At 36.7% G+C, this 15,831-nt stretch overlaps 3 protein-coding genes across 3 annotated transcripts; all 3 read right to left on the bottom strand.

Moving 5' to 3' along the window:
• Positions 1-157: 157 nt before the first annotated feature.
• On the bottom strand, positions 158-2,363 carry LOC103326356 (Uncharacterized conserved protein (UCP012943)). Its single transcript, XM_008228571.3, has 3 exons — positions 1,801-2,363; positions 1,030-1,216; positions 158-872 (listed from the first exon to the last, which is right to left on the bottom strand). Exons 1-3 carry the CDS (start codon positions 2,157-2,159, stop codon positions 477-479), a joined length of 942 nt encoding a protein of 313 aa, XP_008226793.1. The 5' UTR covers positions 2,160-2,363; the 3' UTR covers positions 158-476.
• Positions 2,364-6,749: 4,386 nt separating this feature from the next.
• On the bottom strand, positions 6,750-8,261 carry LOC103326315 (serine protease, putative (Protein of unknown function, DUF538)). The gene is made up of 2 exons (XM_008228538.2): positions 7,725-8,261; positions 6,750-7,104 (listed from the first exon to the last, which is right to left on the bottom strand). Exons 1-2 carry the CDS (start codon positions 8,218-8,220, stop codon positions 7,049-7,051), a joined length of 552 nt encoding a protein of 183 aa, XP_008226760.2. The 5' UTR covers positions 8,221-8,261; the 3' UTR covers positions 6,750-7,048.
• Positions 8,262-13,128: 4,867 nt separating this feature from the next.
• Positions 13,129-15,266, bottom strand: MORF9 (plastid developmental protein DAG). The gene is made up of 5 exons (XM_008228537.3): positions 14,868-15,266; positions 13,898-13,995; positions 13,745-13,810; positions 13,487-13,663; positions 13,129-13,405 (listed from the first exon to the last, which is right to left on the bottom strand). Exons 1-4 carry the CDS (start codon positions 15,212-15,214, stop codon positions 13,488-13,490), a joined length of 687 nt encoding a protein of 228 aa, XP_008226759.2. The 5' UTR covers positions 15,215-15,266; the 3' UTR covers positions 13,129-13,405; position 13,487.
• Positions 15,267-15,831: the final 565 nt, after the last annotated feature.

The following is a 15,831-nucleotide window of genomic DNA, read 5'->3' as shown; positions in this document are numbered from 1 at the left end:
AACTTCATCCTTTGGCATAGAGCCGCACAACAATTACCTTCCTCGCCTGATATGACCAAGCAACAATTATCTTCTCCTGTAAAAGCACGTAGGCTATGAATTGCCAGTTCGTAAATAGTGAAAGATCAAAAAAAGAACAGAAAATACACTCCAACGGTTCTGTTCAAACACAAGATTAAGCTTGATCCTCTAACCATAATGAAAATCTGACTGCAAAACATACCAAAAAAATTCTGAGTGCCAAAGACATAAGCTGTACATGTCATTTTACTACTCTTCCCATAAACGATCAATAATGGACTGACCCAAATGGAAAACGTTCAATTAAGCTAAGAAACTTATATGCAGCACGCTAACCTAATGGCAATACTTCCCGGCAGCAAATTTGTGTTTATTTATTCTACAAGCACATTAGGCAGAGACACTCATAAGGACTGTGTTTTCGGCAGATTTAGATAGGCAACCTATAATGAACTCTACGAACGCTTCATCAAAACCACCATAACAACCATAACTGCCAGCCCCATGAATGCAGATGCTACCGTCTTCGTATTCCCATTCTCATCTGCATTTCCATTCTCAGCTGGGGAGGGAAAAATATTCTGGACGTAAGTTGACAAATCGCCCACCCACCTATCCACGGTAAGCTTGATTTTCTGCACAAAACCATGGAGCACAGCTTCAAACCCATCAGATTTGTCTTTGTCTTCACGCTTCTTGGGTGATACTGGATCAGAAAGCTCAGTATCTGACACATATTCGGGCTCATAAAGCTTATAGTTCTTGTTGGACTCCAAGAATTGCTTGACCGCAGAATTTTCCATCATAGCATTCCAGATATTTGGGTCGCTTGCAATTGAAGCAACAACATTCTGGGCATGAAAAAAATAAATAAATTAGTCCCCTAACAAATGGTATAAGCCAGACTATCATAACTGAATTTTGGTAGCTAAAAGCGCCATACACTAACTTCCAAATTCACAGCGATAACATCTTGAAAGGATATGAGTTGGGAGTTCAATCAAATACCTGAGCTTCAGTACTTCTACTCAGCATTTCAAATGCCTGAAAAGCATGTTTTGGCACGGAAGTCCTAGTAAGAATCAGGGATTCCACCTCCTCAGGTTCAGGGTTCGTAATTTGAGACAGCCCAGAAACCTTATCAGCAGCAGACTGCTTCCCAAATTCAGTAGATTTGGGTGAAGACAGATATACCCTGAAAGTTCATTTATTGAAAATTGAACATATGATGGAGAAAAAAAAATTATTCAAGCATGAGACTACACACAATAGACCAACCTACAAGCTGACAAACGGGCAACAACAGCAAACACTTTCAATTTCATGAACTATGAAAACCAATATATAATTCACAGTTCACACCCAAAAAAAAAACTATTTGAAACTAAATTATTTCACCATCCATTACTCCAACAGCAAAACTCCAATTTACCATCCAATCATTTCTTCATCCCAAATGAAAAATCCCCAAAAACTCCAAATAAACAAATTTTCACCACCTACGATCATCTCGAAAAAATCTATTTGGGTTTCAAATAAAGCAATAAAAACACCATCTTTAGAAAATAACAGAGCAGAAATATAAATTTCAATCATTTCTGCACTCATTCGCTTCTTTTGCACTTTTTTCTCGTCAACGAAACAGAGCATAACACAAATAAATACAAAAGGGGACGTCATTGCTTTGGAAAAAAAGAAAATTTTAATAAGAAATCACAGAAGGAAATCAGAATTAACGAAGAAAAAATAATTAAGGCTTATATTGGCGGAGAAATGTACTTATCGAGGGCGTCTTTCAATTCAGTGGTGGCCTCTCTGGCCTCCTTGAAGCTCGGCGCGGCGTCGAAGACGACTCTCGGCATCGGCTCCCCGGCCGACATCACCAGCTCCTCGTCTGCGGCGCCGACCACTTGCCAGTCGACGAAGTCGTCCATCGCATCCAACGCCGTCTTCTCGATCGGAGACACGTCAACCCCGCCGACATTCTCAGCCGTGAGGGTCGCGGCAACGGGGATCGAGGCCTTTCGGATGGTCTGACTGGAGGGCGACGGAACCGGCGCGCCACGAAGCATGCCGCCTTGAACAACGCCGCCGATCCCCGCCACCTTAGCAGCCGCCCTCATGACTCCGCCTCCCATTGATATTGATTGGACACTGTGAAAAAGCGTGTGCGATAAAAACCCTTGAGATCACTCGACTCTCTCGCCCTCCGTTTCCTTCCTCTTGAGGTCTCTCTTAAGTCTGAGGTGATGAGATTTATATATTTATGGATTTATTTAGAGAGAGAGGAGGGCGAGAGAGAGAGAAGGAATAAAGGAGTTCCTGATTATCTACAGAATCTGTGAGGTGATGAGATTTATATATTTATGGATCGCTCTCATGCTGCCACGTGTGGGGTAAAATAGTTTTATGTTTTTAATTAACAGTGGTTAAAATGGTTGTTTTTTTTCTTTTTTTTTACTGTTGGTCGATGGATAAATCATAAATTTGTTTTCTTTTATATTCTTTTAGTTTAATTTGTTGGAGCTTCTGTTTTAGCTTTCAACTATTTTTGACTTTCTGTTAAGTTTCTTTTAAATTTTAAAAATAATAGTCAAACTCTGAAGAAAATAGAAGATTCCCTTTTTCTTTCTTTTTCCTTTCTTCTTTGAGAAGTGAGCAATGGTTTCATTTTAAAAATAATAATAATAATAAGGGCTTAAAATGTAGTAATAATCCCTCAACTAAGATTCGACGTTACTTTATTTGATTCAATTAGAGAGTGCGAGGAGATTTTTCTTTTCCTTATTTAAATCAGATAAATAGGTAAAGATTTGTCGTGTGGTATGCAAGAAAGAGGCCCAGATATAGAATTTACCCTTTTTTTCTTGACTTATAATTGTTGTGTGCAATTGAACTATTGCTATAAATTGATTCTGAATTTAAATCATCAAAATCATTTGAATATTTTACTCGAAAATAGAAGAACTAAAATTATCCGTTCAATGGAAAATGGAATTTTTTTTTTTGTATAAAGTACGAAGGTAAAGTTATTTTTTCTTTATTAAAAAAAAGTTTAGTTTTTTTTAATGTTAATATGTTTTTCATACAATGGCCAATGGCGCATATTCCAATTTGGTTCAGTACGAGCCTAAACTGTTAACTGAATCGATTATTTTGGTAATGCCTTTTTGAAATTGTAACGGTCCAAATAAGATCGCTTTAGTTTGATTCTGTGTGAGTGAGTCATTTTTATTCCACATTTTTCTAACTATTTTTATTGTTTTCATAGAAAGCACATTTTGTTCCAACATCCTAACGAATGGGCTTGGACTGTCGTAAGTAGAAAAGAAACATAAACGAAATTCCCCAAGTGTCTAAGTTCAAAAACCAAGCCCCCAAAAGAGTTTTTGAAAAGTCTAATGAAACTTTAGAAAAACACTCTTAGGTTCTTTTCACCAATAGCCAAATAAATATAATAAATCGATTAATGGCTTAGCTTGAGGAGATTGTGGCATGGGAGCTAAGCTTTCACAAGTTAAGCCATTTGAGAGAGAGAAAAGTATGAATTTCTTACAGAAAAACAAGGGTTTGAAGTGGGCATAGGAGAATTAGAATGATTTCTTCCTTAAAGGAAGAAGAAAACGAACAAAAAAGAAGATTGGGTGGCTTAAGCAAATTTTCAGTTGCTTGACAATGCTTGGTCAGGCCCTAAATGGGTTGGTTTTCTAGGTAGCAGAGGCCCTCTTTTATAGCCACAAAGAACCCTAATTTCATCTACCCTTTTCCTTCTTTTTCGTTGCTTCTTTCCACTTTATCTTCTTTGGTGCAATTCTCTCATCCAAGGCGCATGGGTAACGAACCCTTTGTGGTTCCAAGGGTTTGACGCAGTTGGACCTCCCCATAAGGATGAGGCGCCACCTGCTTTCCCCCTTGGTTTTTAAAACGAAGCTTGTAATGGAAAAGAAGATGGGTAGAGTTTTTTTGTCCGATGGGTATTCATCCTACCTTCATAGATTTCCTTTGGTCTCTGCCATGGATCCTTTGTTGACCGTTCTTGGAGTTCTAGCAGAGGTGGAACTTGGTGCCAGATTTTTATAAGTTGTTGGGTCGGGCTTGTATGCACGGTATTGGGTTATTGGTTTGTTATTTCCAGCGTTTGATAGGTTTTCGTCAAGCTGCTGGAAGTGGCTTTGTTAATTTTGGGCATTCTTTTGATGTGGGCTTATCTAAGTATACAGATTACTAGATGTCTTCCCAAGGTATTGGGCCATTTTTCCATTTTCTCTCATGCTAACCCATGTATTTGGGTCCGAGAAATGAGCTTCAGTTTTAATGCTCCCAAGTGGCTTAAAACTTTCATTCCTCGAACCATCAATAGGCCCTGTGATTACTTGTTTCCTTCCATACCACAACCTTCTCAACAAGTCCCAGGTAATTTTGTGTTTTGGGCCTACTTAAGCTTGTGGCATAGCTTGGTGTTATAATAATGGCTCTTCTTGCATGACACATACTCTTGTGCTTGAGTTTTATTATTCCGCGATAAGTTATAATTGGGCCAAGTAACACCTAATGAGTATACGAGCGTGATTTTTGTAAAGTTGGCATGTTCTTGGCCCTTTTGTACGTGCTTGCTTGGCATGATGCGTGGCCAGTAACTTGTATTGATGCCTCTTACAAATTCTCTTTTGTCCTAATTGCACCTCTTTTACATTCAATTATCCGAATTGAGCCAAGAATTAATCTGAGCTTTGATTAGTGCGCTTTGAAATACCAAATTTTCAAATTCCAATAAAATGGTGGCATGTATAGTAAAAGATTAATTTTGTAATTAATTATAATATTCAATTTGGTTTGAAGCATTATTAAACTCAATTTTATCGAGAGTTTTGCTTTATATCCAATTGATATAAAATATTTAAATAATTAAATAATTTTTGAACCAAACCAAACCGTCGTTGCGGTATGATAAATACTCGGTACTTTCAAATAAGGGTCATGCTAGGAAGACCAACTTTAGATACCAACTTGTGTATCATCTCTCTTATAGAGATGGTCTCACGCTCTATTAGAGAGATGATACACAAGTTGGTATCTTTTTTTGATCAACACAAATTAGTATCTAAAATTAGTCTCTCTAGCATTTTCCTTAAACTAAATACATTTTCTTTCTTTCTTTCTTAAGAACACTCAAACAGTTTGATGTATGTAAAAGCCCAAGAAAAAATTCAAGCAGAAGTATGGCAAATCCAACCCGAACCCAAACCCTAATTTTTGGCCCAATATTGTAGACCGGATTGTTTTGATACGTGAAAGGCCTTGCTTCAATGCCCATCGTGTAGTTCAGTGACTGTTCAAATTGAGTTTAACGGGGAGAAAATCATTGATTTATTCAGTACATTGGCTGGCCGCAACCAGATATTAATATTGGTCATGCAATTTGCAGTCAGACATGCATTGTCAACCCATTTATTTATTAGAGTCTTCCCCTCCATGCAAAGCAATATAAATTGAAACTCAATGATAATATGATGAAGAAGTAAAAAAGAGAGACTCTAGAAACAAGGTTAAGAAGTTCGACGGGTTGTAAGGGGTTTATAGCTCAAGTTATTAAAAGCATTTAGTCATGCATATGAAGTTTTAGATTCGATCCCTGCTTATAATATTGTCGGCATAAAAAAATAAAAAGAAGTTGGACGGTTCAATCCACTTGCTCAAAACAGTGATTGCCTTTATTTAATAAACTTGTGTATTTAAGTTGCTTGGCCACCATTGTTTGAAACGACTTGCTAACATGACCTTTCACAAGCAAATAAACATTAAAGAACAAATCCAAGGCCCCAAGGAGGAGGCCAAGAGGTGCCAATTCCAGCAAGGAGGTGCTTGTGGGCCATACAAGAAGTAGGACCCCCGAGTTGTGATTGGGTAACATTAAAATAGTCCCAAAGGATATTACCAATCCCTAATATGAAATATTAGAAGAATAACAGAATCTGAATATCTGATAATACAACCAAGGAAGAAAGGTTTGTCTGTACGACAGCACCCAATTCACCCGTGAAACAAGGCTTTTCTCCTTCCTACCCTACCTTAATCATAGGCTATTAAGAATCTATGTTCTAAACAATTCCACACCCTTCCTTCTATAAATCCCAGTTTGGGAGAAAACACTTATGTTCGTAAGTACTTTTTTAAGAAGCAAATCAATATTTTTATTTAAAAAATTAATAAGTGTTTTATGTAGAAGCACTTAACACTCCATTAAAAAACGTTGTCACTCTACCGCAGAGTTATATCCCTTCTCATGCCCCATCGAGAAATAAACTCAAAAACACTTTCAAGATTTTCCTATCAAATACTGTCTCAAAAGTACTTTCGGTGGTCAGAAAAATCAAGTAAATGGCTAGAGAACCAATATCATTAAGAAAATAAAAGGTTGAATAAGTAGCTTCAAAAATTGTGAACCTAGGTGTAGATTAGGATGTAGCTCAATTACCAAGCTCATACGATAGGCGGCAGGTTCGGGTTAGAGATTGTTTAATGCAAACTTGCATTTTGAGCCAAAAACAAAATCATAAGTTAATAAAAAAGGTCAAATTTTTGTGATGAAAATTTTGTTTTGATCTCATACTCAAAACAATAAATAAATAAAAAGGGCATGTTAGAAGAAAATTCTTGCCTTGTCAATTCGAACTTGAGAAAAATATATATGTATATATATAAATATAGGTGAAGAGAGAGAGAGAGAGTAAAGAAATTTGATGCTTTGCTTTGCTTAAACAGATTAGAGAGTAGAATAACGGAATTAACAAAAGTTAGAAGATTAGAACCGCTAATATGATGAGGACATCTGATTCCAGGAGTTCAAATCTTTACAAACTCCTCTTCCTTTCCTTCTCCTTCTCCTCAAAACCCCTCCCTCTCTAATCTCAGGCCACCTACAACACCTACTTAATTATATCATTAGACCTATCAAATTTAAAATTGCATTTTAAAGAAAGAAAAAAAGACAAAGTTGAAACAGGTTGGCAATGGCATGCATCTCCTCCTATCTCAGGCCCTCAAAGCCTGCCTTTTCCTTCCTCACATGATTCTTCAACACACCTGCAAAGTCACATGAAATATTAGGCTCCACAATCAAGCCCCATCTTGCATGCAAACTTTTAGTACCCCAAACCAAAACAAAGCTAAAAGAAAGGAAATTTTGGTTATCAAAATTCAGAGTTAGCGCAAGCACTATGTGAGCAAGCTACCTAGCCTAGGTTCGAGGGAAATCGGTGCAACCAAAGTTCTTTTGTTTCTACATAGGAAAGTTCTTGGATACTCTGTGTTTCTTTTTCTTTTATTTTTCGTAAAATTAATTGTTTATAAGAGAAATTTTTATACATCATGTGTATGAACAGGAAATAGAGACAAAGGAAAATATCTGTTTATGAATAAAACAAACAAACAAACAAGAAAATAAAGTCTCTCTCTCTCTCTCTCACAGAGTTCCTGAAACACAAACATGTTTGTCTCTGCAATACCAATACATCAATCGTCAGACATGACATACATTAAAAACCAAAAACTGCTCAGCACACCAAAAAAAAAAACAGAAACCCAGAAATCTATGTCCATAGAAACTGCAACACATGTCAAAAACTGCAAATCAAAATAAAATCAAATGAAGAAAAAAAAATTAATTAAGCTAATCTGATACATAATCAATTAAAATGAATTACCTGATGAGGGTTTACAGTCAGGTGGATCTTCAAAGAGTGATAAAGAGAGCTGTTTGTGAGCAACCCCAATGTCAAAGAGTATGAGGCCTGATCTTGGATCATCCACAATGATGTCTTTGACTGGCAGCCATAGAAAGAGCTCTTCTTGGGTCAAGCCCTCCACCCCTATGAGGCTTCCATAACTGAGATTGGCCCTCACAACACTTTCAAAGAAGACCCTGTTCTCAAACTTGGTCAGGCAAGGGCCATCAAGGAAGACTTGGAGCTGGCCATTGTCAGAGAGAGTGTAGGACTTGACCTCCTTTGGTAGGAGGCCTGCTGGCAAGCCTTGGGAGATAAGAAGGTCATGAATGGAGGAGGAGGAGAGGGAGAGGGGTAGAGAGAGAAAGATGAGAAAGGTCCATGGAAAGACTGTGATGAAGAAGAAGTAGTGGCTGGTGTTAAACAAGGACATGATGGCTGGTTGGAAATGTTGAGAGAGAGAGAGAGAGAGCATGTAGAGGGGTTTTGTTTTTAGGGGATGATATTTGGAGAGTTGGAAAGTTTGAAAGACTGTTTTAATAATGGAGATTGAATGGTGAACTTACCATTTTGCCCTTGGGTTGGTGACTATGGAGGGGCCTAGAGTTTAATTATTTTGTTCTGTAGCACCTAATTATAATGGAGTATATCCTTTAACCAGATATGGGTTTGTTGTCCTTATAATAAAATTAAAATGAATCGGTGTGCTTGCTTCTTGTTGTATGATTGTATCTACACCATATGTACTCCATTTTTCTTGTTAGATACTAATCATATATTCCATTTCAGTCTTAGTTGTTGTAATTGTAATTTGTAAGTATGAGATTGATTACTTTAAGTTAAATTAATGTTCAATTGCAAATTTCTATAAGTGCAATTTAATTAAAGGTCGTCTTCTATGACAACCTTTGTGATTTTTTTTTTTTTTGGACAACTTTTGTGATACAAGCATTATTGGGGAAGGAGGGTTATCTTTCACACACTATCAAAAGTGTCATGGAAATTTGAACATAAAACCACAGATAATGAAACAATGTCAAAGTATTTCACATTTTCTTTCGCTAACAAAATATAAATGGAGAACAAATTCCTTATACAACTAGAGTCTCGTTAGTCAAATTAACAATAGTCACGACAGAAAGAGTCAGCTAGTGATTTTGAAGAGTGATGAGAATGGAACATAATTAGCTTCACAAAACACATGCTTTTCACGACATGATATCAATTTTGCGATATCATCATATCGGATCAAATTACTTATATATATATATATTTCCTAATCAAAAGGCAACTAAAAATGAAAAAGTGACAAAATAAAAGACAAGTGTAGTGGTCTCTGCAGTATTCATGACATAATCATGCATGAACAATGGGTTTATTATAATATTTGCTGATTAAGTATCATATACCTAGAACCAGAAGAAATGTACACTGAAAAAGGTCTCTGGGTGGTCCAAACTTCAAAACAACTCAGCCAACAGGACCTCCTGCTGCCAACATTTCATCACACAAATTGACAACAAAGTATGACTCTATGATTAATATTTTTCTATTAACTAATTTTGCCTAAACAATTGGGCAGGACTAATTTAAACATAAAAAAGAAAACAAACACCCACATTGGTCTCTCTGCGTTTGGAAGTGATCCAACCTAAATTTGGAAAAGACTCGGTGAACAAAGGCGTCTGATAGAGAATACTAACAGTGACAAGGGCATTTTAGGCATTCTACAATCCCACATGAACAATGGAGCATGAATGATAACCAGATTGTAACGGCTGCACCTGCAAGTGGAAAAGTCATAATCCAGGAGGTACCTCACATGAATCCTGCAACTCAAGGGATGGTAAATAAGTAATTACAGACATGAAAAACTTCTCTCTTTTTATAAGACAATATTCAATCAAAACTGCCTCTAATGCACGGAGAGAATGATCGAACCCGAGTGCAAGGAACGAGCAAACTGCCTTAACTAATTTCATGTTACACATGTGGTAAAATGGGCTTAGAATTGGTTTAACATGGATGGATCCAGAAGGAAATTATGCAGTTGATGAAACTTTTGTGACCAAAAAGGACAAGAAGATTTTTCATTTTTTCCTTGTTGTTTTGCCATTGAAGAAGACCCAGCAGAGTGACAGTACCAGCAGTCCGCTGTGCTTCAACACAAAAAAGTTTTCAAGGAGGTAATGATTAAAGTTTGCTGTGGGAGGGAGACCTGGGCAGTAGATGCCCCAGCTGAAATGACTTGTACACGTGGACCAATGAGGTCGGTCCAGTGCCAGTGAAAATTTAGTGAGTATAGGCCCACGTGTGTACTGTGCATGCAGGTCCCCATGCGTGACATGCGCGTCACTTCTGCTTCTTGTACCAACAAATTGTATGGATTTATAATTTTTTTAGCCACGATTATAATCAAGACCATAATCAGGAGTTTTTAACAAGTAGGCTAATTAAAGTTATTAGTTTTAAAATCTATTTTTTTTTCTTTTTTGCACTTCCAATTTCTGTAGTGTTTTTAGAAATAAAAGTATACGTTAAATCATATAAATCACGCTAATTCATAATTCTATTGACTAATTTTCAAAAAGCTTTTCTTTATACAATTGATATTGGGGAGGGATAATTAAACCTAGGATCTCGAGTATATGGCTAAATGCTAATTTTTAATAAATTTTAGCATAAAAAGAATACATATTAAATGCAACTAAAAAACACATATTATCAAAATAAAAATAAATTCAACAACATAATTGAAAGTGTACATATTTTTATGTGTATTTTTATTAATGCCATGCAACTACGTTCATAAAGAATTGGACTTTTTTGGACTTTAATAATACATACTTTGCTATATATCTATATTTTTTTTTTGGACGAACATACTTGGCTATATTTAAAACAAGTCAAATATATAAGTATATATATATATACATATATATATATATATATTTTGCCAAAGTCAAATATATAGGTTTGATTTTTCTATCCCCAAAAACCTCTCTAGGCTACAATCCACTGTAGCCATGAACGTAATTTCACCCCTAATTATAATTATTAGTATATTTTACAAGATCAACTACTTCTTAGTCTAGTGTTAATTCTCTTCTCAATATCGAAGAAGTTCCAAATTTGATACCCCTACCTATAAAATAAAATAAAACAAAGTGTTTTTACAAAAAGATCTAGTAGAATATAATATAGCATGTCAATTTGAGAATAAGATTCTTCAATCACAAACTAACCACTTCAAAATAATGGGGAATAAGAAATTTCAAAATAGCAAATCATGTCTCAAAATATCGTAGCGTTTTTTCAATAATTGTTTATCATCTACTATTTCTTTTCTTTCTTTCTTTCTTTTTGGAAGGATAAAACAAATTTCATTAATATATTTTATGACTGATTCATTCCATATTATTTTACATGTCAATGCAAATTCATATATGTTCTTCATTTGTCATGTTACCGAATACGAAGGTCATGTTGGGGTTGGTCACTGAACTAGTGTTTACCCATGCTCAGCACCATACTAACAGAGTTGCTCATCATATTGTGCAGTTTGCCCTTTGGATTCAAGAAGTGATTAATATCATTCAAGATTTATTACTTGAGGATTTTAATTATACTCACTAATAAAAAAAAAATAGTTGTAAGACATGTGAGCCTTGAACGATGCAAGGCGAGAATGGGCAAGATGAGTGAGCAATCTCAAACGGCTCGGAGAGGGAAAGGTGAAGTGTCATATATGTGTGGGCACTTGGACTTCTAGCAAGAGATATTTTGGACATGATCCATGAACAAAACTGTGAGGGCCCATGTCCAAAATGGACAATATCTTACTAGTTAAGTAAAGTCATGTGAGAAAATAGTATCAGGGTTAGACCCTGAACGGAAGTGTGCTAACGATAACGTTGGGCCCCAAATGGGCTGAATTGTAAGACTTGTGAGCCCTGAAGGATGCAAGGTGAGAAGGCAATCCCATATCCCTCAAAGATGGAAAGGTGAAGCAACTGTCATATATGTGTGGGCACTTAACTTCCTAACAAGAGACATTTTTGGGTAATATAACATAAGCTTGCGTCCAGAAAACAAAATCATGAGGGCCCATGCCCAAGGCAAACAATATCTTAGTAGTGAAGCAGGGTCGTGACTATAGTTGTCCAAATATTCAACACACACAAAATACCCCATCCTCAAAAACCTAAACCTCATAATATGATCATGAACCTGAACCTAAACCCAAAATTCCAAACTCGAGACCCATGCTACATGTCTCAGATGTCAAGTCCAAAAACAAGAGTGAGACTTTCTTCGAACTGAATCGGGATCAAACTTGAGAGCATCGATCCACAAATCCTAATCTAAATACCATACCCACCAATACCAAACCCCGAACATATGATTGTGGACCTCAAATCCTAGACTTGAACCGCATGCACTGTCTTGTATGCATAAATTAGTGCCACTAATCCATAAATAAAACAACGTAGATCGATAAAGAGAATTGAAATTAGATTAGGTTAGGCGGGTGGCTCGAAAAGATGCCCAAACACGGTGGGTGAGCTAAAAACAAAATCATGGGACTCCTCGACAAAAACCAATTGCAATCATTTTTACACTCACCTTTAAATTATCCATCATCAATGTGGCATGCTAACAACACATGCAATGTGGCTTCCTGATAAAATGCATCATGGGATTTCTTTTTGGTCCTTCTATGGTATGATTTTTTAATTCCCTTGTAAATTGTAATCTCGTGTATCGCATGTGTATTATAATTTTCATAATCAAATTTGAAGAAAATGAGAATATGAATCAATGATTGAATTGGGTTTTGCTAGATGGGAGAACCCAGAGGTACCCAGTAAAAATCTTTTGAACACAGATACGCTGCAGTGTACAAGAGAATGAGCTTTGCTGGTAGGATCTACATATTTTTGCCTTTAATTTTCACAAGAGAAAGAGCAAAGCTAATGTCTGGCTTAAAGCAGATACAAATAAAAGAAAAGGAGCAGTGGTAATGAGGCAGGATATCACAAGAAAAAGTGAAACAAAAATCACCATGACTCATTTCTGACGATTTATATTGTCTTAGTTTTCATGATTTGCATACTTGAAGGACTCTCTGCAGTTGTAAGATGTTGCTCTCTCATCTCAGCTTTGTCCAGGGAAGGAATCACCATCACAGGTTTGATCATTTTGTGCTGTGAATTTAGGTCACTCAGATTTATGTTGTGTGTTTTATATTATGCTAGCCTATCAGTGCAAAGAAATCAGAAAATATATCGCAAAATTGGCGGGCACAATTGCATATAATGGCAATCAAGCATAAGAGAGAGGGGGGAAGAGAAAAAGAAGACAATCACAAATCAAACATCCGTACAACTAAAATAAACTATATAGCTGAACTTTAATTCTTAGTGTTGAAGCAAAAACACTATCACAAAGGTAATCTTAGGTCAATTGGGTAATTCACCAAAAGTTATGCCTCGATAACAAGCTCATAAGACAATATTTCTTATCGAGGCAAAACACAAAGACTTCACCACAAAATCTAAGCACAGATATGCGAACCCCTGGATGAGTTCCTCCATTAGATGACCTTCACTACCAGTTTCATAAAGTACAATTTGTTTTTGCATTCCCACGTTAATTAACTGTAGAAGTAAAGGAAAATAGAGTTAAAAATAACTTTAAAATTAAATAGAATTGGTTGCATACAATGGCATTCTGATTACCTCATCCAGAGGCTGATTCTGATGGAGTTGCTTCTTGCTTTGGCCGTGTTCGTTCAGGAGGAGGTCCATCCCTTCGTCTTTCATATCTTCTGCTCTCAAATTTTGATTCTCTTCGTTTCTTTGGTTGATAAACAGGGTAGTTGCCAGGAATTATCTCTCCATTAACATACTTATCACCTACATGCAAACCCCCAAGTTGAAATCATTAGAATGACACTAAAGTGGTAAAACAAACCATTTGTTTGTGACTTATCATACCTCCATAATCCTTGTTTTTAACATCTATATACGAATCTGGCAATACCCAGAGAACACCAGGCAATCCTGCATCAGGAAGAACTAAGTTAGCTCTACAAAATCACTGTTATACGAGAAACCCGCAGAAAGATGCACCTGAATGCAATACATAACCTTTGAATTTTTCAGATGTTTCTTCAGATACAGTACACTGGAATCCAGTGTATGTGGTGGTGCTAAAAGCATACATATTTTTCTTTGCTTCTTCCATGCTGCAACATAAAAAACCAAGTTGTGAGATTGATAACTAAGTGCTTCCCACTAAGTGTGTGTAACCTAGGAGAGTATCAAAACAAAACCCACTTAGGCTCAGACTGAGTTAAATAATCTTAAGTTAACTGATCTAAGAAGAGCCTTCCACATCATCAATCAAAACTAGTTCAAAATGGTTCCATTCGATAAACGCAACAGCTAACATCAATTCAGATGCCATTGGTCAGATTCAAACTATCAAGTTGTTTTGCTAGCTAGTTATGATAATTGTTATACTATAACGAACTTGATTTCCCACATAAAAACGTATTTGAAGTTCACTCAAAATTAGAAGATAGTTTATTATCCAGTCTCTGAAAATTACAAACACTACTTCCAGAATATAAGAGAATCTTCTGCTTAATGATAAGTGATCAAACATACTACACTTTCCAAGCTTCATTGCATTACTTTTCTTTTCATTTTCTTGGACCTTTCATAGAAGGAAAGTAATTTTCTATTTATCTAATAATTAATTATTTTCTGCACTATATAAAAACAAACAGATTACTCCCAATTACCTGCATAAACATTTCCTTTCCTTGATATAGTATCAAAGAAATATATAAACACGCTTCACTCAACTTGGAATTCGTGAACAAATTATTCTATTTAAGCAAAACTTGAACTTATATCTCCCCTTAACATATTCTAGGAACTATTTCCAGTCGAAACAAACACAACCCAGAAATCCTTGACTGCTTTCACCAAAAATTTCTCCACAGCAATAAAATTTGGCCCAAAACAAATAGAACCCAAAAACATTTTCTATTAAAACAAACAAAAACCGTTAAAGAATATAAATTTAAAGCATAAATAAGTAAAGAAGCACCTTCCAAGAACAGTAGCGAGGGTGTTGAGGTAGGTCTCGATCATTTGCTCTCTAGTGGGAGCAGGGTCTTTAGGGAACTCCATGACTATAAGCCAGTGGTTATAGTCACAGCCAGGTAACATTATCGTCTCTCTCTGCTCATTGCTGCTGCTCCTCCTGGACGAGTAGTCGCTGTCGTTCACAGCTCGAACGCGCAGCTTTGAAGGAACCGAGCGAGTTAAAGGCCGAGTCTCCGCATTGAATCGGAGGGAAGAGAAAGAGGGTTGGAAAGAAGGAGGAAAAAGAGAGGGTCTTAGGGTTGGTATTAGGGCTTTGGAAGTGAGATAGAGGCTCGGTGCCATTGCCATTTTCAGAGTTCAGAGTGAGAGAGACAGAGAGTAAACGCAGATAAGGAGAGAGAAGGACGATATTTTCAGGTTTTATGTTGGATAGTTTGGAGTTGGGCTTGGGCTTATGAATTGGGTTTTTTTTGTCCAATGGCCCATCAAAATTTTATTAAATCTTTACCTATACTGTGGAAATTCACATAGGCGGGCCATAATGAGGGGTTTCTTAATAGCCATCCGATTGAGTGCATAGTTATTATTGGACTGGTGAATTGAACCCCCTCATTTTTATCCTCATTAGAAGCGTCTCCAAAGAACCCAAACCAGGAAAGGCCCCAAGCCCAAACGCCCTCTAGCGAGAAGAAGCGGCGAGCCCAAGGGCAAGTTTCGCCGGCCAGATGACGCGTCCACCGCACGGTAATTCAATTTTTACCGTTGGTGCGTGTACCGCACGACGTCACCCGACATAATCCAACCGGCATGTGCCACGTGTCGCAATAGGGACGCTCCGATCGGTGTTTTTTTTCTAAAACCCGACGGTCCTCGTTTTGGCTAAAAACATTGCAAAAAAAAAATCGAAAAAATTCTGTATTTTTTCCCTATAAATACCTAACCATTTTATTTACTTTCCACACTAA

This window comes from Prunus mume, linkage group LG3, assembly GCF_029339155.1.
Source record: "Prunus mume cultivar Tortuosa linkage group LG3, ASM2933915v1, whole genome shotgun sequence".
NCBI classification, from domain to species: Eukaryota; Viridiplantae; Streptophyta; class Magnoliopsida; order Rosales; family Rosaceae; genus Prunus; species Prunus mume.
Note: the sequence above shows the minus strand (reverse complement) of the source record. Positions and strands in the feature narration are given on the sequence as shown.

What these genes read in the sequence shown, in the direction of transcription:
- LOC103326356 (XM_008228571.3), bottom strand. Translation starts at nt 2,159, where the DNA reads ATGGGAGGCGGAGTCATGAGGGCGGCTGCTAAGGTGGCGGGGATCGGC. An exon ending in TTGAAAGACGCCCTCGATAA is followed by an intron (nt 1,217 to 1,800) that starts GTACATTTCTCC and finishes ATGAACTTTCAG; the next exon opens with GGTATATCTGTCTTCACCCA. An exon ending in GTAGAAGTACTGAAGCTCAG is followed by an intron (nt 873 to 1,029) that starts GTATTTGATTGA and finishes TTTCATGCCCAG; the next exon opens with AATGTTGTTGCTTCAATTGC.
- LOC103326315 (XM_008228538.2), bottom strand. Translation starts at nt 8,220, where the DNA reads ATGCTCTCTCTCTCTCTCTCTCAACATTTCCAACCAGCCATCATGTCC. An exon ending in TGACTGTAAACCCTCATCAG is followed by an intron (nt 7,105 to 7,724) that starts GTAATTCATTTT and finishes GTGACTTTGCAG; the next exon opens with GTGTGTTGAAGAATCATGTG.
- MORF9 (XM_008228537.3), bottom strand. Translation starts at nt 15,214, where the DNA reads ATGGCAATGGCACCGAGCCTCTATCTCACTTCCAAAGCCCTAATACCA. An exon ending in CTCGCTACTGTTCTTGGAAG is followed by an intron (nt 13,996 to 14,867) that starts GTGCTTCTTTAC and finishes TTTATGTTGCAG; the next exon opens with CATGGAAGAAGCAAAGAAAA. An exon ending in TAAAAACAAGGATTATGGAG is followed by an intron (nt 13,664 to 13,744) that starts GTATGATAAGTC and finishes GTTTGCATGTAG; the next exon opens with GTGATAAGTATGTTAATGGA.